This window comes from Strigops habroptila, chromosome Z, assembly GCF_004027225.2.
Source record: "Strigops habroptila isolate Jane chromosome Z, bStrHab1.2.pri, whole genome shotgun sequence".
Lineage (NCBI taxonomy): Eukaryota > Metazoa > Chordata > Aves > Psittaciformes > Psittacidae > Strigops > Strigops habroptila.
This window is the reverse complement of record NC_044302.2, coordinates 76,365,794-76,378,587: the sequence shown is the minus strand read 5'-3', so window position 1 is coordinate 76,378,587 and position 12,794 is coordinate 76,365,794. Positions and strand designations below refer to the sequence as shown.

The 12,794-nt window shown below is 41.8% G+C and overlaps 1 protein-coding gene across 4 annotated transcripts in view; it reads right to left on the bottom strand.

The window, feature by feature from the left end:
• The window catches only part of IQGAP2 (IQ motif containing GTPase activating protein 2), a 123,912-nt gene that overhangs the window by 99,477 nt on the left and 11,641 nt on the right, over nt 1–12,794 (bottom strand). For all 4 annotated transcript variants that reach the window (XM_030512468.1, XM_030512469.1, XM_030512471.1 and 1 more), the window contains exon 2: nt 2,762–2,861. In XM_030512468.1, coding sequence (XP_030368328.1) covers nt 2,762–2,861 — 100 coding nt within the window. The remainder of the gene's footprint in view (nt 1–2,761; nt 2,862–12,794) is intronic.

Genomic DNA, 12,794 nt, shown 5'->3' with positions numbered 1-12,794 from the left:
CAGTCTACGTTCACTACTATCCACAGCATCCTGAATACTAGAAAATCCTCTCTGAGCATTCAGGATTTATAGAAACAGAAAGAGCTTGCAACTGTAAACAGAAATCAAATGTCAGAGAGGCGGTTCCCGCTCAGAGATTTTGCCCAGGAGGGCAAGCAGGTAGCAGCCACCGCTCCAGGTTGTTTCACAACCCACTGCTGCACCTGGGGCTAAAGGTACCATCCTGCCTTCTCTGATCCAGACCCACAGCCACAAGCACAAGCAGGAAGGGGAGCATATGAATCTTACAGGGGTTGCTCTGGTGCTGCAGGGTAGGGATGAGCACCCAACTGGGATCTCTCTGTTTAGGAGCAGCAGAAGTCAATCCACCAGCAGGTGCCTCCTGCAAATCTGCACCTCAGCATTGCTAAAGGGCTGGACCCACTGTGTGCTGTTGAGGTAGCCTGGACCCTACACCCAAGCATCCCAAGCTTGCACTGGTCTTGTTTTACTGTAGTTTGAATTATTACCCCATTGCTCCCTCTGAGGTTGCTATCTTGCTTTCCAGAATCCCCAGTTTTGTTTCAGCTCTGTTGTAACAAAGAAAATGCTAAATCTCTTCTCTGCCCAACCTGTAGCAGTGCCTGGGATTGCCCCAACCCAGGTGTAGGACCTTACACTTGGCTTGGTTGAACTTCATGAGGTTGGCATTGGCCCACCTCACAAGCGTGTCAAGGTCCCTCTGGATGGCATCCCTTCCCTCCAGCATATCAACTGAACCACACAGCTTGGTGTCATCAGCAAACTTGCTGAGTTTGCCATCACCTGATGGCAGAATTAAAGGAGTATTTCTTCTAGAAAACTGTTAATGGCAAGAATTCATATAAAAATAAACGCAAGGAAGAGGAGGGTGTTACTCATAGCAGATGCTAATTTAGGTCATGAATTGTAAGAATAATTTCACATTTTCTTGGAAATGTCAAGCGAGATGTTTAAAATGTACTAGACAACTTGAGTTCAAAGTAACAAGTAGCCCTGGGAAGCGGGAGAGGGTGAAAAAAGCCAGGAAGCTTAATTGGTAATAATAATAATAGAAGAAAAAAGGCTGGATTTGGAGACCAGTTGTTATTGTTACCTTGCCAGAAGCCAGCAGGTAGATGAATTGCAACAAACCTAGGGGGAACCTTGAGTAAAATCAAAGCTTGACTCACTGATGTTTCTTGAGACGGTGGAGCCAATTTAATGTCTCAGCAAGCAAGACCTGCTCCCTCCCCTCTCCCAAGTGTGCAACTGTACCCCATCCCCTTCCTTTTGCCAGCACTGATTCTCATCCGACCCCTTGATCAGATCAGACAGCTCACTAAACCACTACAAAACTAACTCAGCAAGAGAGCTACAAATTTCCTGCTGGGATAGTGAATCAACTCAGCTGACCAAGGGCAATCTCTTGCAACTGCTCGATGGAGGCAACAAGAGTGTGCAGAGCAGGCCAGTCCTCTCTGGCAGCAGTAAGACACTTGCCATCCTAAATATGTGAACAGGGAACCACTCTGCCATGGAAAGAGGAAGAAAAAGCAATGAAGGCAATGTTTACCACAGCAAATGGGACAGCATACTGAATAGGAAGTAAGAATGGCCAATTTTTAAAATAATGCCCCTAGGACAAGATCATCAGCAGCTGGCTGCCCCACAGCTGCTAAATAGGTAACTGTCAGTGCCACACAGTAATGGCGAGGGGAATGGTGTGGAAACAAAGTTCAGGGCCTTGTTTTACATTTGATTCCTGGCTCAAGAACACTGAATTACTCCATTCTGAAGATCCTATGGTTCGTCATTACACTGAGGTTTCACAGCTTGCACTACTAATCATCAGAATTCAAGTTTCCTTTTCTCTAGGAAATTCTAAGAAAGTCATTACAACTAATGGTTAGGACTAAAACCACCCTCATCAACAAATGCAGAGCAGAAACAAAACACTTAGTGTTGCCCAGGACAATAAATTGAGTACAATAGGCATCTTTGAAAAATTGCGATCAGACTGAATGTAAGATATGCTTTCATATGACATTAGCAGCACTCTTCAAGGCACTCCCAAAGCACAAGGATATTGCACCTTGTTTTCTTGCTCAGTAATTACGAAAATTGTCCAATGTTTGTTTTGAGAATGAAGTGTACAGTACATTTGCACAAAGATGATAAAATCCCTGTGCACTTGCAGAACAGTGCTTCATTACAGACTGTCACTTCAAGAAATGAGTACTCCTGACCAATGGGTTTAGAGGAACTAAAGAAAGAGCAGAGTCCAGGTTACCTTATTGCCCTGCCTGCACTTACCACTGAAATACTGGGATGATATGGATCATTAACTCAGGTGACATTCTGCCATCTTAGCAACCTGAGTCATTTCACAAGCACTAGCCGTAAGAAGGGAGCATGACCACCAAACAGATAGGAACAAAAGACTTTCCCAATTAGTCATAAGTCTGATTTAGCTTCTCACAAAACCACAGCCTAGGGTTTTAGTACCCACCCCTACTTTCACTGAAGATGGTCACGGTCACCACAGTAACTGAGAAAGTTGTCTTGATTGCTTCTAAATCCATCTTTGAATTAAACATTTCACATTGGGCATTAGTTTCTCATGCTGAATACTATAAAATTCCAACATCAAGTTAATCCAAGTAATTCAAGAAGTTGAATAAAAATTACAATGCTCAAGGACACAATAGGGCTGAATTTCTGTATTTAAAGGCCAGGTATAAGTGTGCTTTCATTTACTTACCTTTTTGCTTCTTCTAAGTGGCACAGATACTCATAAGCAATGTTCTGACGCCTCCTCTCATCCATTTCTTCTGCTGAAAGCCTTTCATCGTCCACAATAGCTGCAAACAAAAACCCATATCAAGTTACATATGATTCAGGGGTGATTCTTAGAGCAATGTTACTGAGAACCTAAGGAAATTACTGCAGAAGATAAATTAAAATAGTCATCACTCCTCACCAAAAGAAGGCCTTTTATAGCATGATGTACAGAGATATTAGATCATCAAGAAGATGCTGTTCTCCGTACAGTGAATTTCTCAAGTTTCACTTGTTTAAAACCAAGCATGTATTTGTTCTTTGTGCATTGCCTGGTTTGGGGGCAAGATGGAGTACTCATGTACATGTGGGGCTGAGTCTGTGAGCCAGCAGAATTTCACCTTACACATCCTCAGAGGAGTTTGAGGTCTTCCCTGTGGAAGCTCAAAGCAAGCAGAGGATGAAGAAACCATGTGCTAAGCAGAGCCTCAGCAGTAGCGATGAAGACAGCAATGCACCGAAAATGTATCTCAAGGGCAACTTGGGAAGAGGCTGCAGCATCAGGAACCTGTGAGACTGCAACAGGCTGAGCTGCCTCCCACTGATGGGGGTAATAAGGGCTGTAATCAAATGAACAAGCTGTGGTATTCACACTCCTACTTACTGTTGCAACCAAATCACACTCTCCCAGACTACTAAGGATGACTGTGTGCACATCTCTAACTGTAAATGACCCTGATCATCAACAGCTACTACCCATGACTGGTCTCCCTCTCTTTGTAGGGTACAGAGAGTTTCTGAGCAAATCTGCAATTCTTACAAATGTTTCTAGCAACGAATCTGATGGACCATTCAGTAGCACTGACTTCTGGCTGAATTTCAGTCACAGCGTGTGAGGCTTTTGGAAACAGCCTTCAGCACAAACCAGTTACCAAAATCTGTACTGTTACACAACCCTTATTTGTGCTAGCGGCTCCTAAAAGCGCTGCCCCTGCTCTCCCTCATGCTTCTCTGCCACATACTTTTGCCATTTCATGTGTCAGAGCTGGCAATCCTGAAGGTGTGTCACTGAACCAGAACAAGGGACAGCCCTTGTCAAAGATCAACGGCTAAGAAGAGACCCATGTCTAGGCAGATCAGGTCCTTGATCTAAGCTGCTGTGCACCTGCAGGCACAAGGGAGGGGACGGAAGTGCAGGGCTGGGCCAGACAGTCTCTGCAGCAGCCTACAAGCTGGTTAGCTGAGTACATTAAAATGCATCCTCACTAAAAAAACCTTGGGCCCCTTTCCTCCTCAAATGCACTGTGAGATGTTTGTTAGTTTGACTGCCACACAGATTGTGCATGCCATGAGCAAGTTTTCAGTGTTTCCTGAGCACAGCTGCCTCATATATTGGGCAAGCACCTTCTGGTAGCCAATACAGGCAACTCAAGTAAAATGCACAATGATACAGCAAGAAGCTGTGCTTCACAAGTGTATGCATTCATTGAAGACTGTACCTCAAAAATCAAAAGAGAACATGAATCAAACAGAGAAATGATCCCACATGCATTTACTGAAGACACAAAGAAATTACGCTACTTGCCCATGTTTTGGACTGATGCTACCACACATTTGTTAACGCATCATATAGCTTCTTTAAGCTTTGTAGTTTCAGTTTTAATCACCACAAGCACTGATATCTCTCATCTTCCTTTGCTTTTAAGATGGCTCTTCCTAATTACTCAGAAGTTTCATACACTGATAAAACAAATACGTGTCTTGCTCTGAGTCCCTTTTAAGTCTGGTAACTCCAATAAGTGTGATTCACTCTAAAATGAGCTCTCAGATATTGTAATCAGGTCATCACTTGCTATCAACCAAAACATTAGTTTGGAGGCAAACATGAGATGCAGGTGGTAAAATACTTGGCCTGGCAAATTGGCCATGAAGGCTGCTCTGCTGCTGCTTTTACCCACACTACCATCAGCACGTCCAGGATAGGTTGATTCCACTCCCTGGCACAGCTCCTCTGCTACAGAGGAGTCCGGGCTCCCCAAAGTGAGGGAGAAGTGTTGATGAGCCACCACACTGAAATTTAATATATCACTTTAATACCTATGACACCAAGTTCTGGGGCAACTTTTCAAACATCATAGCTCTCCATCCTCTGTGAGAACTGCCCTGCTCCTCTTAACTCATTAAACAGCAATTTACTCCTGCCCTCAAAACACAACTCACCACAGCCATAAGCAAAGCAGCAAAAAAGGCAGCTTGTCTGAAACTAGGAGTAAGAAAACTACACAACCCATTTGATAAGTATCAGTCTAGGAATTTACCTGAGTAATACTAATGCTGGACAATCTAGTCCTGGATCTACACATCCACAAGTCCCTCTCATCCTCAACAAGGACATCCCAGATCCAGCAACCCCGGCCAGCCTCAAATCCTTCATTAAAATTATTTGCAAATATTGGTTCAGAAGATGCATGAAGGCACTGACAGATACTGAGAGACTGTAATAGCTGATCTTCTTGGGAAACCCTCTAATAATAAGGGAAAAGGGCAAGAGGCAAGAACAAGTAACTTGTAAACACTGAAAAATGGAAAACCCAGATCATTTCTAGATGAGATGCTATATCAGCAGGTCACAGGTAGGAAATCAGGCTTCTCTCCCAACAGGGCTAAAGCTGCTGTTCTGGGTTTAATATATGAGCACTAAAAAGGCAGAGCACAGGGAGTGCCAACACCTACAGTGCTTATGCTGGGAGGAGTCTTTTGCAACACTGGCTCCTGATAAGTCTGATTACACCCTTTCCCCCTCCAGCACCTACTGGCTTCAAAGCAACAGTGTTATCACATCAAATAAGTGGTTACAGACACTTCTAGAAACAGCAATGACAACCTGTAGCATAGAGGTGGCCCCACAACTAAGCTACAGAGGAAACTGCTTTAAAGACTTGGGTCATTAAAGTGTAGTCTACTGTAATATATTTCAGCAAAGGCTATAGTATTTTACTAGAGTCCTGCATATAGCTTTCTACAACTTCAAACACCCTATGAGTGCATCCATCAATCCAGCCACACCAAATTCAACACACAAATTAACTTGGTCTGAGGACAGAAAGCTCAGTCTTTCTGCCTAACAGGGCAAGTATTAGTCAGAAGACTGGGCAGAATGTTGAAAGGATAAATATGTATCAGTAACTTCTTGATAGCACTCAACTCACAAGGGAAGACTGTACTGTGATAAAGGATCTTAACAGAGCAGAGTAAGCAGACCTGGCTTTCACCTGGAGGTCTCCGGCCCACTTGGTAAGGCCAAGCAGGATCCAGAAAGACACAAAACTTTGCATCTGAAAAGATCCAAATACCACAGAACAAGTCACATACACTCTAAATACAAGATACACCAGGGTGGGGGGAAGACATCTAAACCAATATCTTATTATCAAGTTAATCAATTTTGTGACTTTGAATTTGGAATTAAGGAAAAATACCAAATATTCCCTCAAAGAGTGCATGTTAAGAGTATGTCTGGACTATTGACAAGAATTAAGAAAAAAGACAACAATGTAGCTAGCCTAAAAGCCTCAATTTCAATTCTTTTGAGATGTTGCCACCCTGTTAGGCAACAGCCAATATGTACAAGCATGTGTGAGTTCCCTCAATATAGATACTCCTGCATGGAAAAATACTAAAGGAAGAGTGTGTATGAAACACTGTATGGAGCAGTAAGCAGTACTAAATTTAAATTGACACACCTGATTTCAAGCAAACACTAGAAAAGACTTATTCTGGCACCTAGTATGATGCAACAATTGTCCAAGTAAATTCTTCCCACAACTGATTCAATGGAAATGAAACCACATCCTAGTATATAAACTACGAACTTCTCATGCCACATATTTCTCACAAAAAAGAAAAAAAAAAAAAAAAGGTTGTTTACCAGGGCATGTTCATAAATTGAGACACTTGAGCATCTTCCATCAGCTGACATATTGCACTTACATCCACCCTTGGTTTGGTCTGAAATATTTGTCCTGGGTACCACCATCACTGAAGAATCAGAAGAACAGGCAAGGCAGTAGCTAGGACTAGTTTGCGTTTTGATTATGGATTGCAAAAACTTCTGATGTGCCCTGATCCAAGACAGCTACTCCAGTTGCTGGCAAATACTTGGAGTTCTGTCAGCTGATGATGATAGGGCTGCCAATGGAACCCATGGCACACCATACGCCTATAGTAAACATGGCACAAGCAGCATTTACTGAATCTGACTCAGCATTAGTCAACAACATAAAAGCATTTTGACCTTTTGGATTTGAGTAAGTTTTCAGAAATAGGGTCACCATTTCTAAAGCTGCAATATAATTACTGAAACTAGCAATCAGCCCAGGTGCGCAAGAACCTGGATCCATGACCTGGCTAATAGTGCCTGGAAAGATTCAAAACTTCAGGTTCATGTAAGATTATGCTCAGTTTACACAAGAATTTTAAGAATAAGTACTGGCTGCGTAAATGTTGCCCAAGTTCAGAGTTAACCCTCTTATCACAACCATGGCAAGTATTTTGGAGATCCCAGGGTCATACAGATAATCCACATCAACTCTGAGTTTACAGGATCTCTGCTATTAGCATATTTAATGTCATCTGAAGTATAAACAAGAGGTGGTTTACAGGTCTAATTTACAACAGTTTTCAAATGAGCCCATGCGCCCATGGATTATATTTTTAAATGAAGCTAAAATTAAAACTTCTACAATACATAACCAAAAAGCATGCAAGGAAAAGAAACGTTTGATTTGACTTCTGAATACAAATTTATGGAGCACTTTACAAGGCGTAATTGTAAGTTATTGAGGGATCACAGTTCCCCAAACCATTTTTGTTATCTTGAAACACTGAGGCTGGAGAAAAAACTCTGCAAAACCTTCACCAGCATTTAAGACTTCCTGGTTATTCATTTGCACTCAAACATATGACTATCTGCAATAGTTCAAGCACATGGCTCTTTCTAGCAGGCAGACCCTTTAATAAAGCATCTGCCACAGACATACCAAAAGACTTCTTACACTGAAGAAGGAAAAGAAAGGAAAAGAACCTTTTATTTCCCAGGGCCGATCCCTCTCTATTTCCTGCCACCAGAGACCTTTTCCCATGGAAAGTGAGACATGATCCAGGAGGAGGAGGGCTTTTTTGGCACCACAACAGGCAAGCTCAGTACACAGGACATAACAGAGGATAGAGAGAACAAAATCCTCTTGCAGTGACAGAAAAGAATTTTTGAAGTCAGGAATGAGGGAGAAAAAGAGATACATGCAAAATACTGTAAAATGCTGGAATGAAAGCTTTTCACCAGAGTATTTGAATTAAACATTAGCTAAATCTCATTTGGCAGTCCCACATATGTACTGTCCTGGCCACGCAGTAAATAAGGCAAGGCAGTGCTCCAGTCCACTAGTAAGGATTTCTGCATATTCTGCTTATCCCCCCCTCATACCTTCCTGTTTCCTCCACCCAAGCCTGTCGCCACATCCTTAGTATTAGCACACTGAAAAACGTTTAACAGAGCCACGCTGTAAGAGCTGAAAACACAAAAACAAAAGCCAAGCCCCTCTTGCACAAAAACTCCAAACTGACACTTTGCTGGCCATAGGCAGCCCCAGCGAAAGCTGAGCCCATTACAACAGGCTCTAGGCAGCACCCCATTTATGTCTGCCTGTACCATGAGGATAAGCTGTGAACCTGAAACATTTGCCATCACACTTCAGTGCTGTAGTTTCAAGAAAAAGCTGGTTGAATTTTAGATGGTCAAGGTGACTTAAAACATTATTGTATGAGAGCATATAATTATTTTGTCCTAATGTGAAAGAGGCCAATAAATTCCATGCCAGTAAATTCAGAGGTCAATAAATTCAGTAAATTCACCTCTTTATTCCTAGTAAAGTTTGTACTTTCACTCCAGGAGTGCCTGCTCAGGACAGTTCAGCTCCACGGTCACTCCAAGGTTAGCAGTTCAGATGCTGCTACTTCACCAATGCAGCACCATCCAACCCCCGTAACTGGAGCAGGTCCGAGTTGATGATGCTCTGAGATATGCTTGCAGCTACCTGAGCTGCCCTTACTGCAGTGGGGCAGGTGCTTACAGCACTGCAGCTGGAAACTGTGTGGGCAGGATTACATGAACAGATACCAGAAAACACCACTCAAAGCTACAGAGACAGAAGGAATTCCTTCCTGAGCCTCCACTTCCAATACCAACTCACAGGTATCTAATGCAACAGTTTATTAAATGTGCAGAAGATGCTAACTTTAATTATGCGAATCTGAGATCATTCAATAGGCTAAGAAAAAAAAAAATGGCTTTACAGCACAAAACACTTATAATAAGTGTTCTCTTATTAAGGTATTTAGTACTTACAGGTCTATTGTTATACTGGCAGGCATTAATCTTTGGATGAAAAATTTAAGGCTCCAATCAAAACAGCTTTCTATGTCAAAAAGCACAGCCACAAGCAGCTAGCACACGTCCCACAACAATAAAACCAGATGGCCTGAGCCTATTTCTATGGCTCCCATTAAAGGAATTCAGTCCATTCCCTGAACATTTGCTCCAAGAAAGGGCTCTGGACAAAGGCAGACACAGCAAGCACTCGAAAACCTGCCACAGCTGTGAACTTGGAGGGAAGATTCACTTGAGATAGTAGGTTAACAGAAAATTCAATTATGAGGCTCTTCAATATAGCATTTTTCAAATCTATCCAACATTGAACTACTCTCTCCCTCCCTTAAAAATTACTCTCTCTCTCCTAATCTAGTTATTACATTATCCAAAGCATTCAGGCTCAGATTTTCATACAGAAATATACATGCATCCTCTGGCCAGCAGACAGATATTATCCAACTCTTAAAAATTGCGAGTCACACAGGATCTTCAAGGCCACTGTTCTGGACCAGATCTCACTGCCCAGACACTGCAGAAACAGGGAAATTAAGCACATACCATTAGCATGGGAGTTGACAACAGAACTCCAGTAAAAAGACATCCTGATGCAAAACTAAAAAAGTCTGCTAAGCTAATCTTTCCCTTGAGCTTTCTCAGAGAGTCTCATTCCTGTGTGTTCACTTCTCTGAGTCCTCCTCCCCCCATTTCCTTGAAAAATGGCTTCTTTCACTGTCATGCATGTGCTACCACAAGTCCAACCGCATCCACTTACAGACTCTTAGCCCTATTACAATATGTGGAGCGTAGGACTATCATACCAAGGAGACAATGATGCAACAGAAACCACAGCCTATGCTTCTGGAGTCAGGTGTCAAAACTGCTTGATTTCACAGTCTGCCAAGAAGGCAACAGGACTCCAGGGGTGTGGAGATACTTGAATTCCCACAAAGTTTAGAAAGTCTCATTTAACCGTACAGACACAAGACAGCTTTTGCATTCAGCAAGTAACTACATGCACTGCCAGAACATTTAACATTCATTTTTTGGCTTATAGGTAAACACAGGCTTTACTCCGCTTTTAAACTTCAGGCTTTCTACAGTACCATCAAGTGAGACTTTAATAGTGGCAACAATTAAAATACATTAAGCATTTCTAACATCTTATTGCATAATAACAGCGCATGTTCCATCTTTTTTAGTAGGATCCTTCAACCTTGTGCAGAAAAATAACACTGTTCATTTTATCATAACTTCAGTATAATTATTCTGTATGTCTGGAAGAACAAGGAGACAGAGTAATGAAGTTGAAGGAAGTATATGAAAATCCAACTCCATACAATTTTGATTAGCTTCAAGTGTTGCCATCTACAATTATGAACATGAAATGCAATTAATCAGCCTATTGCCCAACCACTTCCACCTATATTTAACTGCTGGACTCATTGCCTCCAGCAATACTTCATGTAAATCCTTGAAATTATAACTATTTACCTTTGCATAATTTGCTAGTGGTCACCTCAAAGCACAACAGGTTTCCCCAAGATTCAGGTGCTCACGGAATACCTTTAAAACTCTAGCTCCTTTTTATGGACTTTATAGTTGACCTTAAAGCTCTTTGCTAATATAAACCCTCAGTCTATGTTGCTGAAAAAGTTGCAAACCTGAGGAAGCACTCAGACTGATGAATCCTGAAGAGGCAGTGAACACCAATTATAAGTTGTTTTTTCCCTTACAGGCCATGTTATCTCTAGATGCCTAGTCTAAAAGCCATTAACATAGCCAAGCTTGAAGGCAGCTTGAAAAAGGCTACATTGGGAAGTAGCCATTCTAGTTCGAAGGTCTGCTTAGTTTCCACATGCTTACAGCAAGAATGACATATTTCATGTGGGCTTTAAAAAAGGCAACTTTTTGAAAAGGCTGGTTGGTCAGATTAACGCATCACTAGAGGCTTGAGGCACTCAAATTAATATTACACATTCCATCAGGAATTTCCAACAGGCTTTCCTTCTCGAGAGGTTAATTCATGAGGAAACAAATAGCAAAGCATGAAAGGTTCCTCTGTCAGCTCTATACACTCACTGCTTTCTTAAATAAAGAACTTATGATTTAAATTCCATGTATTTTGACACTTTCGCCATTTGCTCCATTCATTTCACTGGAATTACTTTAACCTGTTTGCGTTTTATTAGCAATATACATTAACAATCCTCAATAAAAGAGCCAAAATTTTACCATATGGATTCCATTTCCTTACTTTTTACCTACTGTGACCTCAGTTCAACTTAACAAAAGCAGAATGTAAATGAAATAATGAAAAGGACAGTTTAATATTTCCAGGCTAGTAAAACACACTACTCAGCTATGAAAGACAAAAAAAATGTTAGCATCTACAGCACACCTCAATATCAACTCTGTAATGGGATTTAGTCAGAAGAAAAATGCTAAGTATCTTGCCTACAAGTGCTATCAAATTTATTTCTATCATTAAAAATTTTATATTGCATTTTTCTCTGAAAAGAATTGCAGGTATATGAGTAAGTCAAATGGATATGCACACCTACATAAGAGGGAAAGTAACTTGTGGAAGGTAAAATGTTTTGAAGGGCATCCAAAAAAGTGAAAAGCACAGCTGAAAGGCATTCACGGCTTTCAAGGAGCTGGAAGTAGAGGCACAACTTAACAGGAAAAGGAGACGTGCCTGCAGCCTTCTTCTGAACCCCAAAGGCACTTTCATTATATGTAGTCACACCATCACTGCCGCCTGTGACTACAATCCCACCCATAAATATTTGTGGACCAGCTACAGAAAGCCGCTGCAGAAACGGAGTGGAAGAACAGGAAAGAGGGTTGGAGATGACCAGGAGGAAGGGCAGGGCAAAGACTGAACTCACCACAGTGGCAGTACGAAACCCAGACTCAGGTTCATCCGCCCCTGATCTGTTTGCACATGTTGATGTTGACCCAGGACTCTATCACACTCCTACTGCTGCCAGTTTAGATGCTCTGCTGTGCAAACAGCAGCTAAGATCACCCTAATTAAGTTGTTTGAGAATTCTCCAACACAGAGAACCAGAGTAAGGTATGAGGCCTATTGTGGCAAAGGAGGACCATAGGAACTCAAGAAGCTAAGCATGTTTGGCAAGAGCTACTGCAGTTTCACCAAAAGGCAAACTCATCGAAGTCCACAGGGAAGAACATGACACTTTGGTCACTGTTTGTTATTCTCTGGTAGAAATCCAGATGACTGATGGCCATTTAAACAGTAATATATTACGATAATGCCCTGCAAATGCTGCATGGGATTTTTGGCTAAATTGGAACTTTGTCCGATTTCTGTTTCAATCTTGAAAATGTCAAAAAAATCTCACCTGCATTACAGTCTGAGATCATAACAGTAAACTGCTACTAGCTGGAGGTTGGTTAGGGAGGGGCTACTCTTGACTGTGGGAAAGGAGGAAGACAAGAACAACAGGGACAGGGGGTGTGAGAGAGGAAGGGAAGAGCTCCTCACACCTCCTGAAGAAAAGTCTAGCATTATACTCTTTTGGGGGGAAGAATTACCAAATGGATTCAATATTCAGATCATTGA